Genomic DNA, 12560 nt, shown 5'->3' with positions numbered 1-12560 from the left:
AGCAGTGCATGCAACTCCAACATTACTTTTGATGCAACTCCGACATTACTCTCTGCATCAATGGCAGGGGGTGGCAGGAAATTCAAATCAAACAGTTACCAACAAGGGCCCTGAACTTGGTAGTCGGTGAAACAGGTAAGTATGGGAAAATAAATGTGGGAGCTTGCTGGGCAGGCTAGATGGGCCATTTGGTCTTTTTCTGTCATCATTTCTATGCATCTATGTACCTTATGTGCATGTCCACAGTAAAATGGAGCACAGAAAGGTTGGCATAATGTGCACCAGGGGAACTCAAACCGGTCCTATGGGCATGAGAAATATTTACATACACAGGAGGTAGTGCATGCAAATAAATATCATGCTTATTCATTAGGGATATCCTGAAAACCCGAGGACCGGTTTGAGCACCCCTGATGTATACAACAAAGTATCACATTGAAATGTGTATGTATATCAGGCTTAACACACTGGGAAGACTTACAGTGCACTACTCAAATATATCACAATAGGAGTTGTATATACATGTATAATAAAGAAACACATTGACCTAATTCTATTTGTAGTCTAGTCTCTTTGTAGAAGATGCACAGGGAGGGTCTGTATGTGGAGCATGGTGAAACACTCCTGAGTGTACCTCTATTAGAGGGGCTTATATGCAGGATGTCTCTAATGGAAGAAATTATACAGAGGTATAACCCTGTGCCCAAGTCTTGAAATATCCAGGCCTAAAATTGAAAGAACTAGTATTACTATATCTATGCCTTGCGGCATTCAGACATAGTAGCAGAGTAAATAATGGGATAATAAAGACCAACTTGGTCCATTTAGTCTGTTCAGTTACACCTCTTCTTCTTTGGGTAGACAAACATATCAATTCCAGCTCCCCATCCGCTATTTCTTTTCCTTGAACTTTGAACTTATCCCCCAGGACTTCCCTCCATAACAGTCACAAACCTCAAGATAATCTGTTAAAGTTATGGTCTTCACCTAGACCACTGTTTATTGTGATGGAGTGTGAGTCCTTGAGCTATGGTGAGATTGGTGCTTCCCAGCAGGTAATCAAGCTGGGCCCTAAAGACAAAAGGCTGACTTATTCTGACTAGTACAAGGTCATAGGCTTCACCTCTACAAGCCCTTTGTGCCGCAAGTTGAGCCCTTGGGTTTTGAGGCTGGCAGGACTTATGTGAGGGTCCAGAGAAGAGTGTGAGTCAGTAATCAGGCCAAGATCAGGATAGGCAGCAAACAACAGTGACATGGTCCAGGCAATGGTCAGGGCTGGCAGGGATCAGGTGGCATCAGTGTCCAGGCAATGATCAGGTACAAGAGAGAAATCTAAAGGGGAGGCAGGAATAGGGATGGAGCAAAGGCAGGGCAAGCTGAAACAAGGCAAATCGCAGGATAATAAGGACTAAGGCAGAGGGCAGGACAAGCAGGAGTGGAATGAGACAGAGGTAGGAGCAGGAACACTAGCAACTCATAAAGAAGGCAGGAAGCATAGCAGGAGATTTGTTGCTGAGGCATCGGCTGAAATGCAAGGGATTTTAAATAGCCCTGTCGAGTTGATGTCATCCGAGGGTGCTGGGGCCAGGTTTCTGCTACAGAGCCTTTATCAGGCTGAGTTGTACATGCACGTGCACCTAAGGTGGCCTATGGCCACACAATGAAGGTCAGCAAATTGTTACATTTATAGTTCTTATAAAACCAACACTAAATCACACACATCTACCCAAACTAATGAAAGCATTTTCCAAAATATCCAGTGTCACCATGATCATTCAATTTTTTTGAAATTCATGTCCATGCCATGCAGGTCATCCCAATGTCTTTGAAAGCCATTGGCAGCTAAGCCACTGCTATTAGGATCATAACCACTACTCTGTGCAGGTTACCCCAAATGGTTCTTAGAAACTCAATGCAATTTTGCCACTGCTGCTTGGATCAGAACCATAGCTCCATGGAAATTACTTGAAGTACTATCTCTTCAATCAGGTATTTGATTGGATATTTTAAAAGGAAACTTGCTGCTGTTCTCTGTCATTACTTATTTATGTTTTGATGACATGCATGTTTGTTGACTTTGTCCGCACTATGTATGTTTTATTGTAAGCTGCAGAGAACTCTAGATCGGTGGCATATAAATAAAAACAAATAAATAAATAAGTAAATAGAGATAATGTGTTCTATGTTCATGTGCATAATCTACTGAACTATCCAGTCCTAAAGCTAAACGATTATGTAGCTTTTGCATCAATCCAATAGGCCATTCATTTTCTGGTAATTTTACTTAGATTTTATTTCCATGTTGAATTTTTTCCTACTAAGTGTTTCTTGGTGTTCTTCTCTGGCTGCAATAGAATAATATAACACTTTGGAAGAAAGATTAGGAAGAGTAATGCTGCACCAGAGGACAGGATGGTGAAGATCTCTACTGCCACCATGTACTTCCCTTGTGTGCTAAGGTATGCGGGAATGAAAGACAGCCAGACGCTCACAAATACCAGCATGCTGAAGGTGATAAACTTGGCCTCATTAAAGCTGTCAGGCAATGTCCTAGCCAGGAAGGCCACAATGAAGCTAATGATGGCCAGAAAGCCCATATAACCCAGCATACAGTAGAAGAGAATGGTCAACCCATCATTGCACTCAACAATTATCTTCCCGCTTTCAGATCTGGTATTGTACTCAGGAAAGGAAGGGTGGCTAGCAATCCAAAATGTGCAGATAACCAGTTGGATAAGGGAGCAGAAAACAATGATAAGGTTGGGTATCTTTGGCCCAACCCATTTTCTGAACTGATTGCGAGGGTTGACAGCCTTAAAGGCAATGATCACTGTAACTGTTTTTGCCAATATGCAAGAGACACTGACAGTGAATATGATTCCAAATGTGGGCTGGCGGATCATGCAAGTGAGCTTCATGGGAAATCCAACAAATATTAAGGAGCAGAGGAAGCAGAGTGTGAGGCTGCAAAGGAGAAGGTAGCTTAGGCTCCGATTATTGGCTCTGACAATCGGCGTGTCCTGGAACAGATAGAAGATGAAAAGGATAAGGATGGTGGCCAAAGACAAGATGACAGCAACAGCTGCCAAGGCTGCTCCCAAGGGTTCCTGGTAGGACAGGAACTCAATGTCTTTTGGAAGGCACTTGTCTCTACTCTCATTGGGCCACTGGTCTTCTGGACACTTCCAACACTCAGTTATATCTGAAAGAGAGAAATAACCCCAGTTACAAGCCCAATCTAAGGGGATCATCTGTCCATCTATGTTACAAATCTACAAAGCTCTTAGGAAGTAATTATCAAAGACACTTGTGCACATAAAACCCAGTTTTATTCACATGTGACTCCTTGAAAAGAGCCCTGAGATATGCAGATAAAAGTATGCCAGGAACACAATTTCCCTCACATTTTTACATGCATAAAATATAGGTATTTTGGGAGGAGGGAAGTTGATTTTTGAAAGTATGCATATTAGGGGTGTGCATTCATTTTTGACGTATTGGCAATCCGCAACGTCTATATCCCTATTCATTATAGTCATGAGGAAGCGAAACATATTGCGGCTCACCACGAATATAACATATCATCCGTTTCATCCGTTGCACGGTGCACGGTGCGCACGTGTTTTTCTTCGCTGCCATTTGCAATCGGAGGACGCCATTTCGGTGTATCCAGAGCCAAAAACCATCCCTTTCCGGTGAGTCATCAGTGACTCACCGGAAAGGTTCAGACAGGTTGGCACAGATACCGGAATGCAAAGTATCAGCGATAAAATTTTGTGAAATGAACTGAATGCAGCCAATCGTGCTGTCATTCAGTGCTCGGTGATGATTTTCCTGAAGACCCAGCACTATATATACTTAAGCACGCAGCATGCCACACACTTTATTTGCAGGGGTGGTGTGGGGAGGTGGTTTCTGTGGAAGCAGGCAGCACTCAGAGCTAGTCTGAGTTCAGAAATCTAGACTGAATTGCTAGCTAGGCTAGTTAGTAGGGAAAAAAAGATATGTATTCTTTATTTGGCTGCAGTGCCTGTGCCAGCTAGCCCAGTTTGTTTTTTAAGCAGTTTATTTAGGTGATCTGCATGGTCTCTCTGTGCCAGGGAGAGAAGTTGCTAGCAGTGCCATTTTGTTTAATTCACCCTCTGGGCTAGGCTGCAAGCAAGCACCATTTGGATGTTGTGGCTGGGAGAGAGATATTCAATTTTTAGCTAGTTTGCTAGAATTTCCATTGGAAAATATATTTAATCAATTTTCCTGCTGTGCCAACAATTCCAGTTTTTTTAAATTGAGTTTGGTTAATTCAACTCACTCAGTCTCTCTGTGCACTGGGCTTCAGTGGGCTGGCAGTTCAGCAGACTGAACTTTATTATTGGGACAGTCTGTGCAGTGAAATCCCCAGTCTACCTCTTTTGTGCTTACAAGCAAGCTGTGTGTGTGTGCACACCACACACGTTACATTAGTGCATAGCAAGGTACTTTGACAGTGGGCAGTGGGTAGTTTAACAGATTGAACTTTATTATTGGGACAGACAGTTTATTATTGGGACAGTCTGCCTCATTTGTGTTTATATGCAAGCTGTGTGTATGTATGCACACCACACATGTTACATTAGTGCATAGCAAGGCACTGTGACAGTGGGCAGCCAGTAGGCACTCGGAAGTGACATTAAATCCATAATGTCAGAGAAAGCTAGATGTGGTCGAGTGATTGGGACTGGCAGAGGAGGCACTTCAAAAGGCAATAGTGCCATGCCCCCATTAAAGTTAAAAAGGGACCTGTTGCAATCTAAACTCTTTGGAGGGGCAGGCAGTTCCAACCTGAAAAAAATAAAATCTAAACATGATGCATCACCACCACCTGTTTCTGACCCTGTAGTTTTGGAGGTGAGGGAAGGGGAGGCTGAGTCATGCCAGACAAAATGTCGACACCCAAAAGCAGCAGGGGGGCAGAAGTCTCGACTAAGTGTTGGCAATGTAGCACAGGCACTGTTTGCTTCTGATTCAGATGAACAATCATCTTGTGTAGGATTCTCATCAGAAACATAAGAAGTAATAGCTGACAAAGTTTTTGGAGGATCAGTTAGTCCTGTCTTAGCCTCCACTTCAGTGCAACAGGGGCGAGATGAAACTGATGAGGAGGAGGAAGAGTAGTCAGTGCAGGCACAGAGGGTGACTGAGGCCCCTGGCATTGCTTCTCAGGGTGCACCCACTACTTCAGCTCCATTGCCAGCATCCACCCCCAAGGCTTTAGAAAAGGGAGGATCATGAAAGCCATCTGCGAAATGGACCCACTTTAAAGTGATGGATGACTCACGTTTTGCTCAGTGTAATTACTGTGGCAGGGCTATTAGCAGAGGCAAGCAAATGGGACATCTATCTAATTTTGGATGACACATCATATGAAGAGGCAACACCCAACAACAGTACTACCATCTGGGGATGGTGGCAGTACCAGTCAGGGGACCCCTTCCAAGCAGCGTAAAGTGGTTCAAAAACAGCAGAGACAGCACACGCCCTCATCACATTCTAGCAATCAGGTGGCAGGCCAGCAACCCCCTGACATGTGGCAGAAGCGACAACCCACCATGGAGGAAATGGGGTGGAGTGTGGTAAGACTATCCCGGGGTAGGAGGCAGGCAGCCTCAAAAGTTGTAACCAGGAGCATTGGGGAAATGATTGCTCTTGTTGACCAGCCCTTGCAGTTAGTGGAGAATGTGGGTTTCAAGTGTTTTCTGAAGATCGTAGTTCCAAATTACAAAGTCCCCTCCAGAACCACATTTAGCAGAAAGGTAATCCCTAGCCTGTACAAGCAGTGTCGCAGTCGCATGCAAGCGCTGCTAGCTAAGGCAGACAGAAGAGTGCATTTTAACTGCGATATCTAGACTGCCATGAATGCTGCACACTCTTACCTCTCTCTGACAGCACACTGGTGGGACCTGACTGAGGCAGGGGCAGGCATCAGCTCTATTACTGAACAAGTATCAGGGTGGAGGTGGGCTTTACTGCACACCCACCTGACGGACCAGGCCCATACTGCAGCCAATATTCTAGCATGCATCAGTCAGATGCTGGAGGGCTGGCAACTACACCAGTGAGACAGGAATCCTCTCCAGGGTTCTTTGTCACAGACAATGGTGCATACATGGTTAAGGCAATAAACGATGGATGCTTTAAGAACATCCGATGTTTTGCACACACTCTGCACCTGGTAGTGAAGTCAGCTCTGGGGTTGGATTCCAATGACAAAGAGAATGAATACCTGCATAGGTTAATACAGAAGTGCAGGAACATAGCAGCACACTTCCACAGAAGTGTGAAGGTGGGGCAGATTCTCCGACAAAAGCAGACTGATTTGGAGATGACTCACAAGTATCTCATTCAAGACGATGCCTCCCAGTGAAATGCCACCTTTATGTTGCTCGAGAAGTTAGTGGAGCTGCACACACCCCTTCATGAACTTTCAGGTACAAAGGACATAGGTGTGCAGAATCCCCTAGGGCATCATGATTGGTTAGTCATGAGTCAACTGGAAAAAATCCTGCAGCCCGTCAAGGAAGTTACAGAGGAGCTGAGTTCCAGAAGTGCCACCTTGGCTGACATCATCCCTATAGTTAATTTACTGGATGAACATTTGGAGGCCTTTAAACAGGAAGAGGGAATGACAGTTGAGGTGCTGCATTGTCTGGACGTTTGCAGCAGCAGGTAGAAGAGAGATTAAGGCCTTTAACAGAACATATAGATGCTTGCCACAGTCTGTGAACCCCGTGTGAAAGGGAAACTCGCCCTACAGTATGATTGTCTCTTATTGGTGAAGGACCTTCTGTTAGCAAACCTCCGTGAACAGGAGCGCCATAGGCAGAGACCGATTAGGCATGAAGCAGAGGTGGAAACAGTGGGCACTTCAGAGAATTGTGGTAGCCCAAGCTGGAGCAGCACTTTATCAGTGACAGCTAGTACCTCCTCCTCCTCATCCACTTCAGAACGCCAAAGGCATGTTGCCCATAAAGATTCATCTGTTGTGCTACGGGCTAGAGAGAAAGCAGCTGGTATGAGTGATTCTCAGCCCACCCAAGCAAAGGAGACACCAGCACAGCTGTCAGTGACACGGTATCTCTCAGAGCCCACAGTGAACATGCAGACAGATCCACTGGTATATTGGGCACACAAGTCCACTGGCCACACCTAGCCAAAGTGGCTCAGCGATATCTGTCGTGTCCACCAACCAGGGTGCCCAGTGAATGTGTCTTTTCAATGACAGGGGATATCATGATCCCTCACCGCTCAAAACTGGCACCAGAGTTGATGGAAATGCTACTGTTTTTGAAAGTAAACCTGCCTTTGCTTGGGTTTCCAAATTTCCCCTGTGAATGGCAAGATGATTAAAAGCAATTGAAAGCCTTGCAGCAGCTCCAACTGCCTCCTACACTCCAGATAATATAAGCACTGCAGCACCTGACCTGAAATGCTGTGCCTGACTATCCACTGTCCAGGCTGTACGTCCCTACAAAGGCCTGAGCTGTAACGTTGTGCCTGTCCATCCATATTTGGAATGTAAGAACATAAAAAGCTGACTTAAGATGTATGGACCTTGCATATTTCATATGCTCAATATTTTTCATGACCTTGCTAACAGTAATGTTTCTATTGAAAACTGGTGGTAGTTGCACTCTAGTTTATCCTCTGTGTTCCCTTTTTACAGAGGCATTGTGCAAACCACAAAGTCAACATAGTTTGATATTGTAGATTTTGACTTGAGTAGTGTTTTTCTTATTTCTGAGAGCTCTTCATGTTCCTTTGTCATCATCTGAAGTGCATAAGTACAGTTAATAGCTTCTGGGTATTCAAAAATAATCTCCAGCTCAGTTCTTGCTTCACAAATAACAGTCTCAATTGCTCTAAAAGCATCCTCTGTTGAATTATCTTTCAGAAATGAAAAAGATGCCATTTTCTTCTGGCAGTGAACCATTTCAGGAAGAAGTGACAGGTCAAAACACAACATACCTGCACAAAGGAAATCCTCTATTGCTGTGCCTGTCTGTCCAGGCTTATGTCCCTAGGTGGGATTGACCTCTGTCCTGTATTGCTGTGCCTCTTCATCCAGGCCTTATGTCCCTAGGTGGAATTGACCTCTGTCCTGTATTGCTGTGAATGTTCATCCAGGCCTTATGTCCCAACAAGGGTTTGACCTGTGTCCTCAAATTCTGTGCCTGTCCATCCAGGTCTAATGTCTCTACAAGGGTTTGACATAGTTTTTAAGCCCTCTGGGGATAGGGAAATACCTAGAGTACCTGAATGTAATCCACTTTCAAGTGCTGGAAAAGCCTGAAAAGTGGAATATAATAAATTACAAATTTTAAAAAAATTGCTGTGCCTATCCTTCCAGGCCTTATGTCCCTAAAAGGGTTTGACCTCGATCGCTTTGCCTATATGTCCAGGCCTTACATCCCTATGTGGGCTCTGTCCTCGATTGCTGTGCCTATCCGTCCAGGCCTTATGTTCCTACAAGTGTTTGACCTTGAATGATGTGCCTGTTCATCCAGGCCTTTTGTCCCTAGGTGGGATTGACCTTTATCCTGTATTTCTGTCCCTCTTCGTCTAGGCCTTATGTCCTTAGGTGGGATTGACCTCTCTCCTGTATTGCTGTGCCTGTTCGTCCAGACCTTATGTCCCTAGGTGGGATTGACATCTGTCCTGTATTGCTGTGCCTGTTCGTCCAGGCCTTATGTCCCTACTAGGGTTTGACCTCTATCCTTGATTGCTGTGCCTGTTTGTCTAGGCCTTATGTCCCTAGGTTGGATTGACGGCTGTCCGGTATTGCTGTGCCTGTTTGTTCAGGCCTTATATCCCTATAAGGGTTTGAACTTGATCGCTTTGACTGTCCGCCCAGGCATTATGTCCCAACAAGGGTTTGACTTCGATTGCTTTGCCTGTCCATCCAGGCCTTATGTTCCTACGTGGATGTGATCTCTGTCCTTGATTGCTGTGCCTGTTCGTCCAGGCCTTATGTCCCTACAAGGGTTTGACCTGTGTCCTCGAATTCTGTGCCTCTCATTCCAGAACTTATGTCCCTTCAAGGGTTTGACCTCGATTGCTTTGCCTGTATGTCCAGGCCTTATGTCCCTACATAGGCTTGACCTCTGTCTTCGATTCCTGTGCCTGTTCGTCCAGGCCTTATGTCCCTACAAGGGTTTGAACTGTGTCCTCGAATGCTGTGCCTGTCCGTCCTAGCCTAATGTCCCTACAAGGGTTTGACTTAGATTGTAAGCCCTCTGGGGATAGGGAAATACCTACAGTACCTGAATGTAATCCTCTTTCCAGTGCTGGAAAAGCATGAAAAGCAGAATATACATAGATAAAAAAAAAAAAAATTACTGTTCCTATCCTTCCAGGCCTTATGTCCCTAGGTGGGATTGACCTCTGTCCTCAACTGCTGTGCCTGTCCGTCCAGGCCTTATGTCCCTACAAGGGTTTGACCTCTGTCCTCGATTGCTTTGCCTGTCCATCCAGGCCTTATATCCCTAGGTGGGATTGACCTGTGTCCTCAACTGCTGTGACTGTTCGTCCAGGCCTTATGTCCCTATGTGTACATGACCTCTGTCCTCAACTGCTGTCTGTGCCTGTCCTTCCAGGCCTTATGTTCCTACCTGGGCTTGACCTCTGTCCTCGACTGCTGTGCCTGTCCTTCCAGGCCTTATGTCCCTACCTGGGCTTGACCTCTGTCCTCAACTGCTGTGCCTGTCCGTCCAGGATTATGTCCAGTCCTAATGGCTGAACCCACATTGCAAAGGGAAACTCAGTCTCTGGCAATTCAAACTAGTAATCCTTTACAGCATGGATCATTAAATCAAAGAAACTGTTTTCTTTAGTTTCAAGGCAGAGAAGAGAACTTCCTCCACCTTGCTTATGAAGTCATGATCTGTTTGCAAATGCTTAAATCCTAACAATTTGTACCATTATACACTATGGTCCAACCCATTCCAGGGAGCCCTTTCCTGCTCAAAGGAAAGGGTAGCCAGCCTGTATCTACCCTCTGCCTCTGTGCCTTGCTGCCATACACCAGATGACTCACTCAACTCCTTGTGGTGTTCTGGCCACTATCATAGTTGCTCAGTGTGTTGGTGCTAGTCTTTCTGCTTGCTATGTTCCCCCTTCATTGTGCTGTAAGATGTTGATGCCACTTGTCTTGCCGCTTTGCCTGTCATGCTGCCTTCGAGGTTTCATGCATCTGTTATTGGTGCTCTCTTTTGAAGCTGTGGTGTTTTTTTGACACTCTTGCTACTGTGCTTTGTGCCTCTGTTAAAGCACTCTTTCCACTTCTGGTACCCATTTGCCCCTTTACAGTGCCTTAGGCTATTCATGCCACTTTGGTGCCACTTTGCCACAGTCTAAGTATCTTGGAGCTGTTTTGTTATTCTGATGATTGCTCCCCAGACATTTCATCAAAATTGATAATAAAACCCCAATTCTGCAGCCAAAAATAGGCTGCAAATACTTCCCCCATTGACTTTAATGGGAACCGGAAAATGAATGCACGTATCAACGTATCGGGGGCGCCATTGGACGAATGCAACAAATTTGCCTGTCGACAAATACGAATACCAAATCGGACAAATCCGTACCCTCTGCACTTCCCTAATGCATATAAATCCACATACACAAAGCAGGTATAACTTGTATCTATTGCACAGAATGCACACTGGATTCTGTGAGCACTCATGAACTTTTATTGTGGATGTAGGTGCCGGCTATTATCTTCGCCATATCCCATATGAATTGTAAATATCATGCCTGGAAGCCATATAAATATCCTTGAGGTTATGACTTCAATGTAATATAAATGAAAACATTATATAGAGACTCAGGTTTTCATTCCCTATTCAAATCAAAGTTATGAAGATTCCCTTTATTATAAAAACATAAAAATTATCCTGAGATACTCTCGTACATGAAATATTAAGATCACAAATATCCTTATGTTGGTCCAATTAAAGTATCCCAATCTGCAGGGATTCCCTATTATACAATTCTGGACCACAGAAGCCAAGTTGTAGGAACTTTAATCAGCTTACTAAAAGAGGAAAGTGTGAATTGAATGCCCAGTGTTGCCTCTTTCAACCTTTCTGTAGTTGGCTGTTCTACAATGGGAGCGACTCATGGATAGGGCCTGATCAGGAGCATGAGAGGCTCATGGGTTTTGATAGGCAATTAGGCTCAGCAATAAGCTTCATGGCATTGGAGATTAAAACACCTCAGTTCTTTCTCCATTGTAAGGAAGGACCTTCCGTTTGTTTTCCTTTCTTATAGAAATTGGAACTGCAAGTCCTGCATGCAATGGGTGTAAATCGAGGACTGGCTCATGGGCAAACTTAGCAATTATGGAACCAAAATATTTCTGCCAAACTCATTTGTGAAAAGTCTGCAATGTATCACATCATAGGCTTGCTAATTCATGTTAGAATCCCTCATTATCTCACAGATAGACCAGAGGTGGCTCACCCGTTTCATTGGCTATTTCTCCAGCAGAGCAAGGGACACAGTCAAAACAGCAGCTGGGCTGACCAAGTCTGGCAGATTTCCTGTATCCAAAAGAGCAGCTCTCACTGCAGACAGAGCGAGGGGTCTGTGGATTACAAAAGGATTAGAACATTAGCATGGTCATTATCTGTTACTAGGGCCAGCTTTTGGATTGGTCTACCTGTATGGTTGAACAGGGCAGCATACACTAGGTACACCCTGCCAATGCAGCCGCAAAAGAGCTGCCTCTCTCCTTCCCGATATGGCCCACAGGGAAGAGGAGCTGCTGCATCTCCAGGATCAGAATAGTAACCGACTAATTTAGCCACTTCCAATTCTAAATCAACTAAGCTAGCTGGAGAAGGTCGTCACACACCAGAACGGCTCTAGAACGCCTCATTTTTACCCGGCTGTAATTTAGCGAAATAATTGTTTGCAACAAAATAGGAAATAAAGATGATATTTCCTATGCATTTCGGGAATTTAAGAAAATGATAGGAAAAACCATCAAATTTCATGTGGTTAGTCTTATCAATTTTTAGGGGGGTTAAAAAATGCTACTTAACCCCCTCCCCCCAACCTGCCCATTCCCATTTACTGAAATAATGAGCCCCCTACCAGCAGAGCCTCCTCCAGATCCCCCTGACCTGGTAGTCTAGCGGGGGGCCTGGGAGTAACCTCCTGCTCCCAGGCCGGCAGCTGCCTTTAGTCAAAATGGAGCCAGCACCCCTTTGACCCTACCATGTAACAGGAGTTGCTGGTGCCATTAGGCTGCCCCTGTCACATGGGAGGGCAAAGGGCTGGCCAACGCCATTTTGAAAAATGGCATAGGCCAATTACCATTTTGACTAATGGCAAGTGCCAGTCCAGGAGAGAGAGGTTGCTCACAGGCCCCCCGCTATACTACCAGGGATTTTTGATGAGTCCTGAGGGGGTTGATAGAGGCTCTGCTGGTGTGTGTGTGTGGGGGGGGGAGGGGGCTCCTTATTTTTATAATTGGGAAAGGTTGGGGCAGGTTTAGGTTTGGTTTTTTTAAACAATGATCT

The 12560-nt window shown here is 45.0% G+C and overlaps 1 protein-coding gene across 1 annotated transcript in view; it reads right to left on the bottom strand.

Annotated features, from left to right (window-relative positions):
* Positions 1–2291: 2291 nt before the first annotated feature.
* LOC115077548 (vomeronasal type-2 receptor 26-like) overlaps positions 2292–12560 on the bottom strand; it is a 31737-nt gene continuing 21468 nt past the window's right edge. Inside the window, exons 6-7 of the mRNA XM_029579841.1 lie at positions 11497–11620; positions 2292–3202 (exon numbers count right to left, since the gene is read on the bottom strand). Coding sequence (XP_029435701.1) covers positions 2292–3202; positions 11497–11620 — 1035 coding nt within the window. The remainder of the gene's footprint in view (positions 3203–11496; positions 11621–12560) is intronic.

This window comes from Rhinatrema bivittatum, chromosome 16 (assembly GCF_901001135.1).
Source record: "Rhinatrema bivittatum chromosome 16, aRhiBiv1.1, whole genome shotgun sequence".
Lineage (NCBI taxonomy): Eukaryota > Metazoa > Chordata > Amphibia > Gymnophiona > Rhinatrematidae > Rhinatrema > Rhinatrema bivittatum.
The sequence above is the reverse complement of the archived record's forward strand: the minus strand, read 5'-3'. Positions and strand labels throughout refer to the sequence as shown.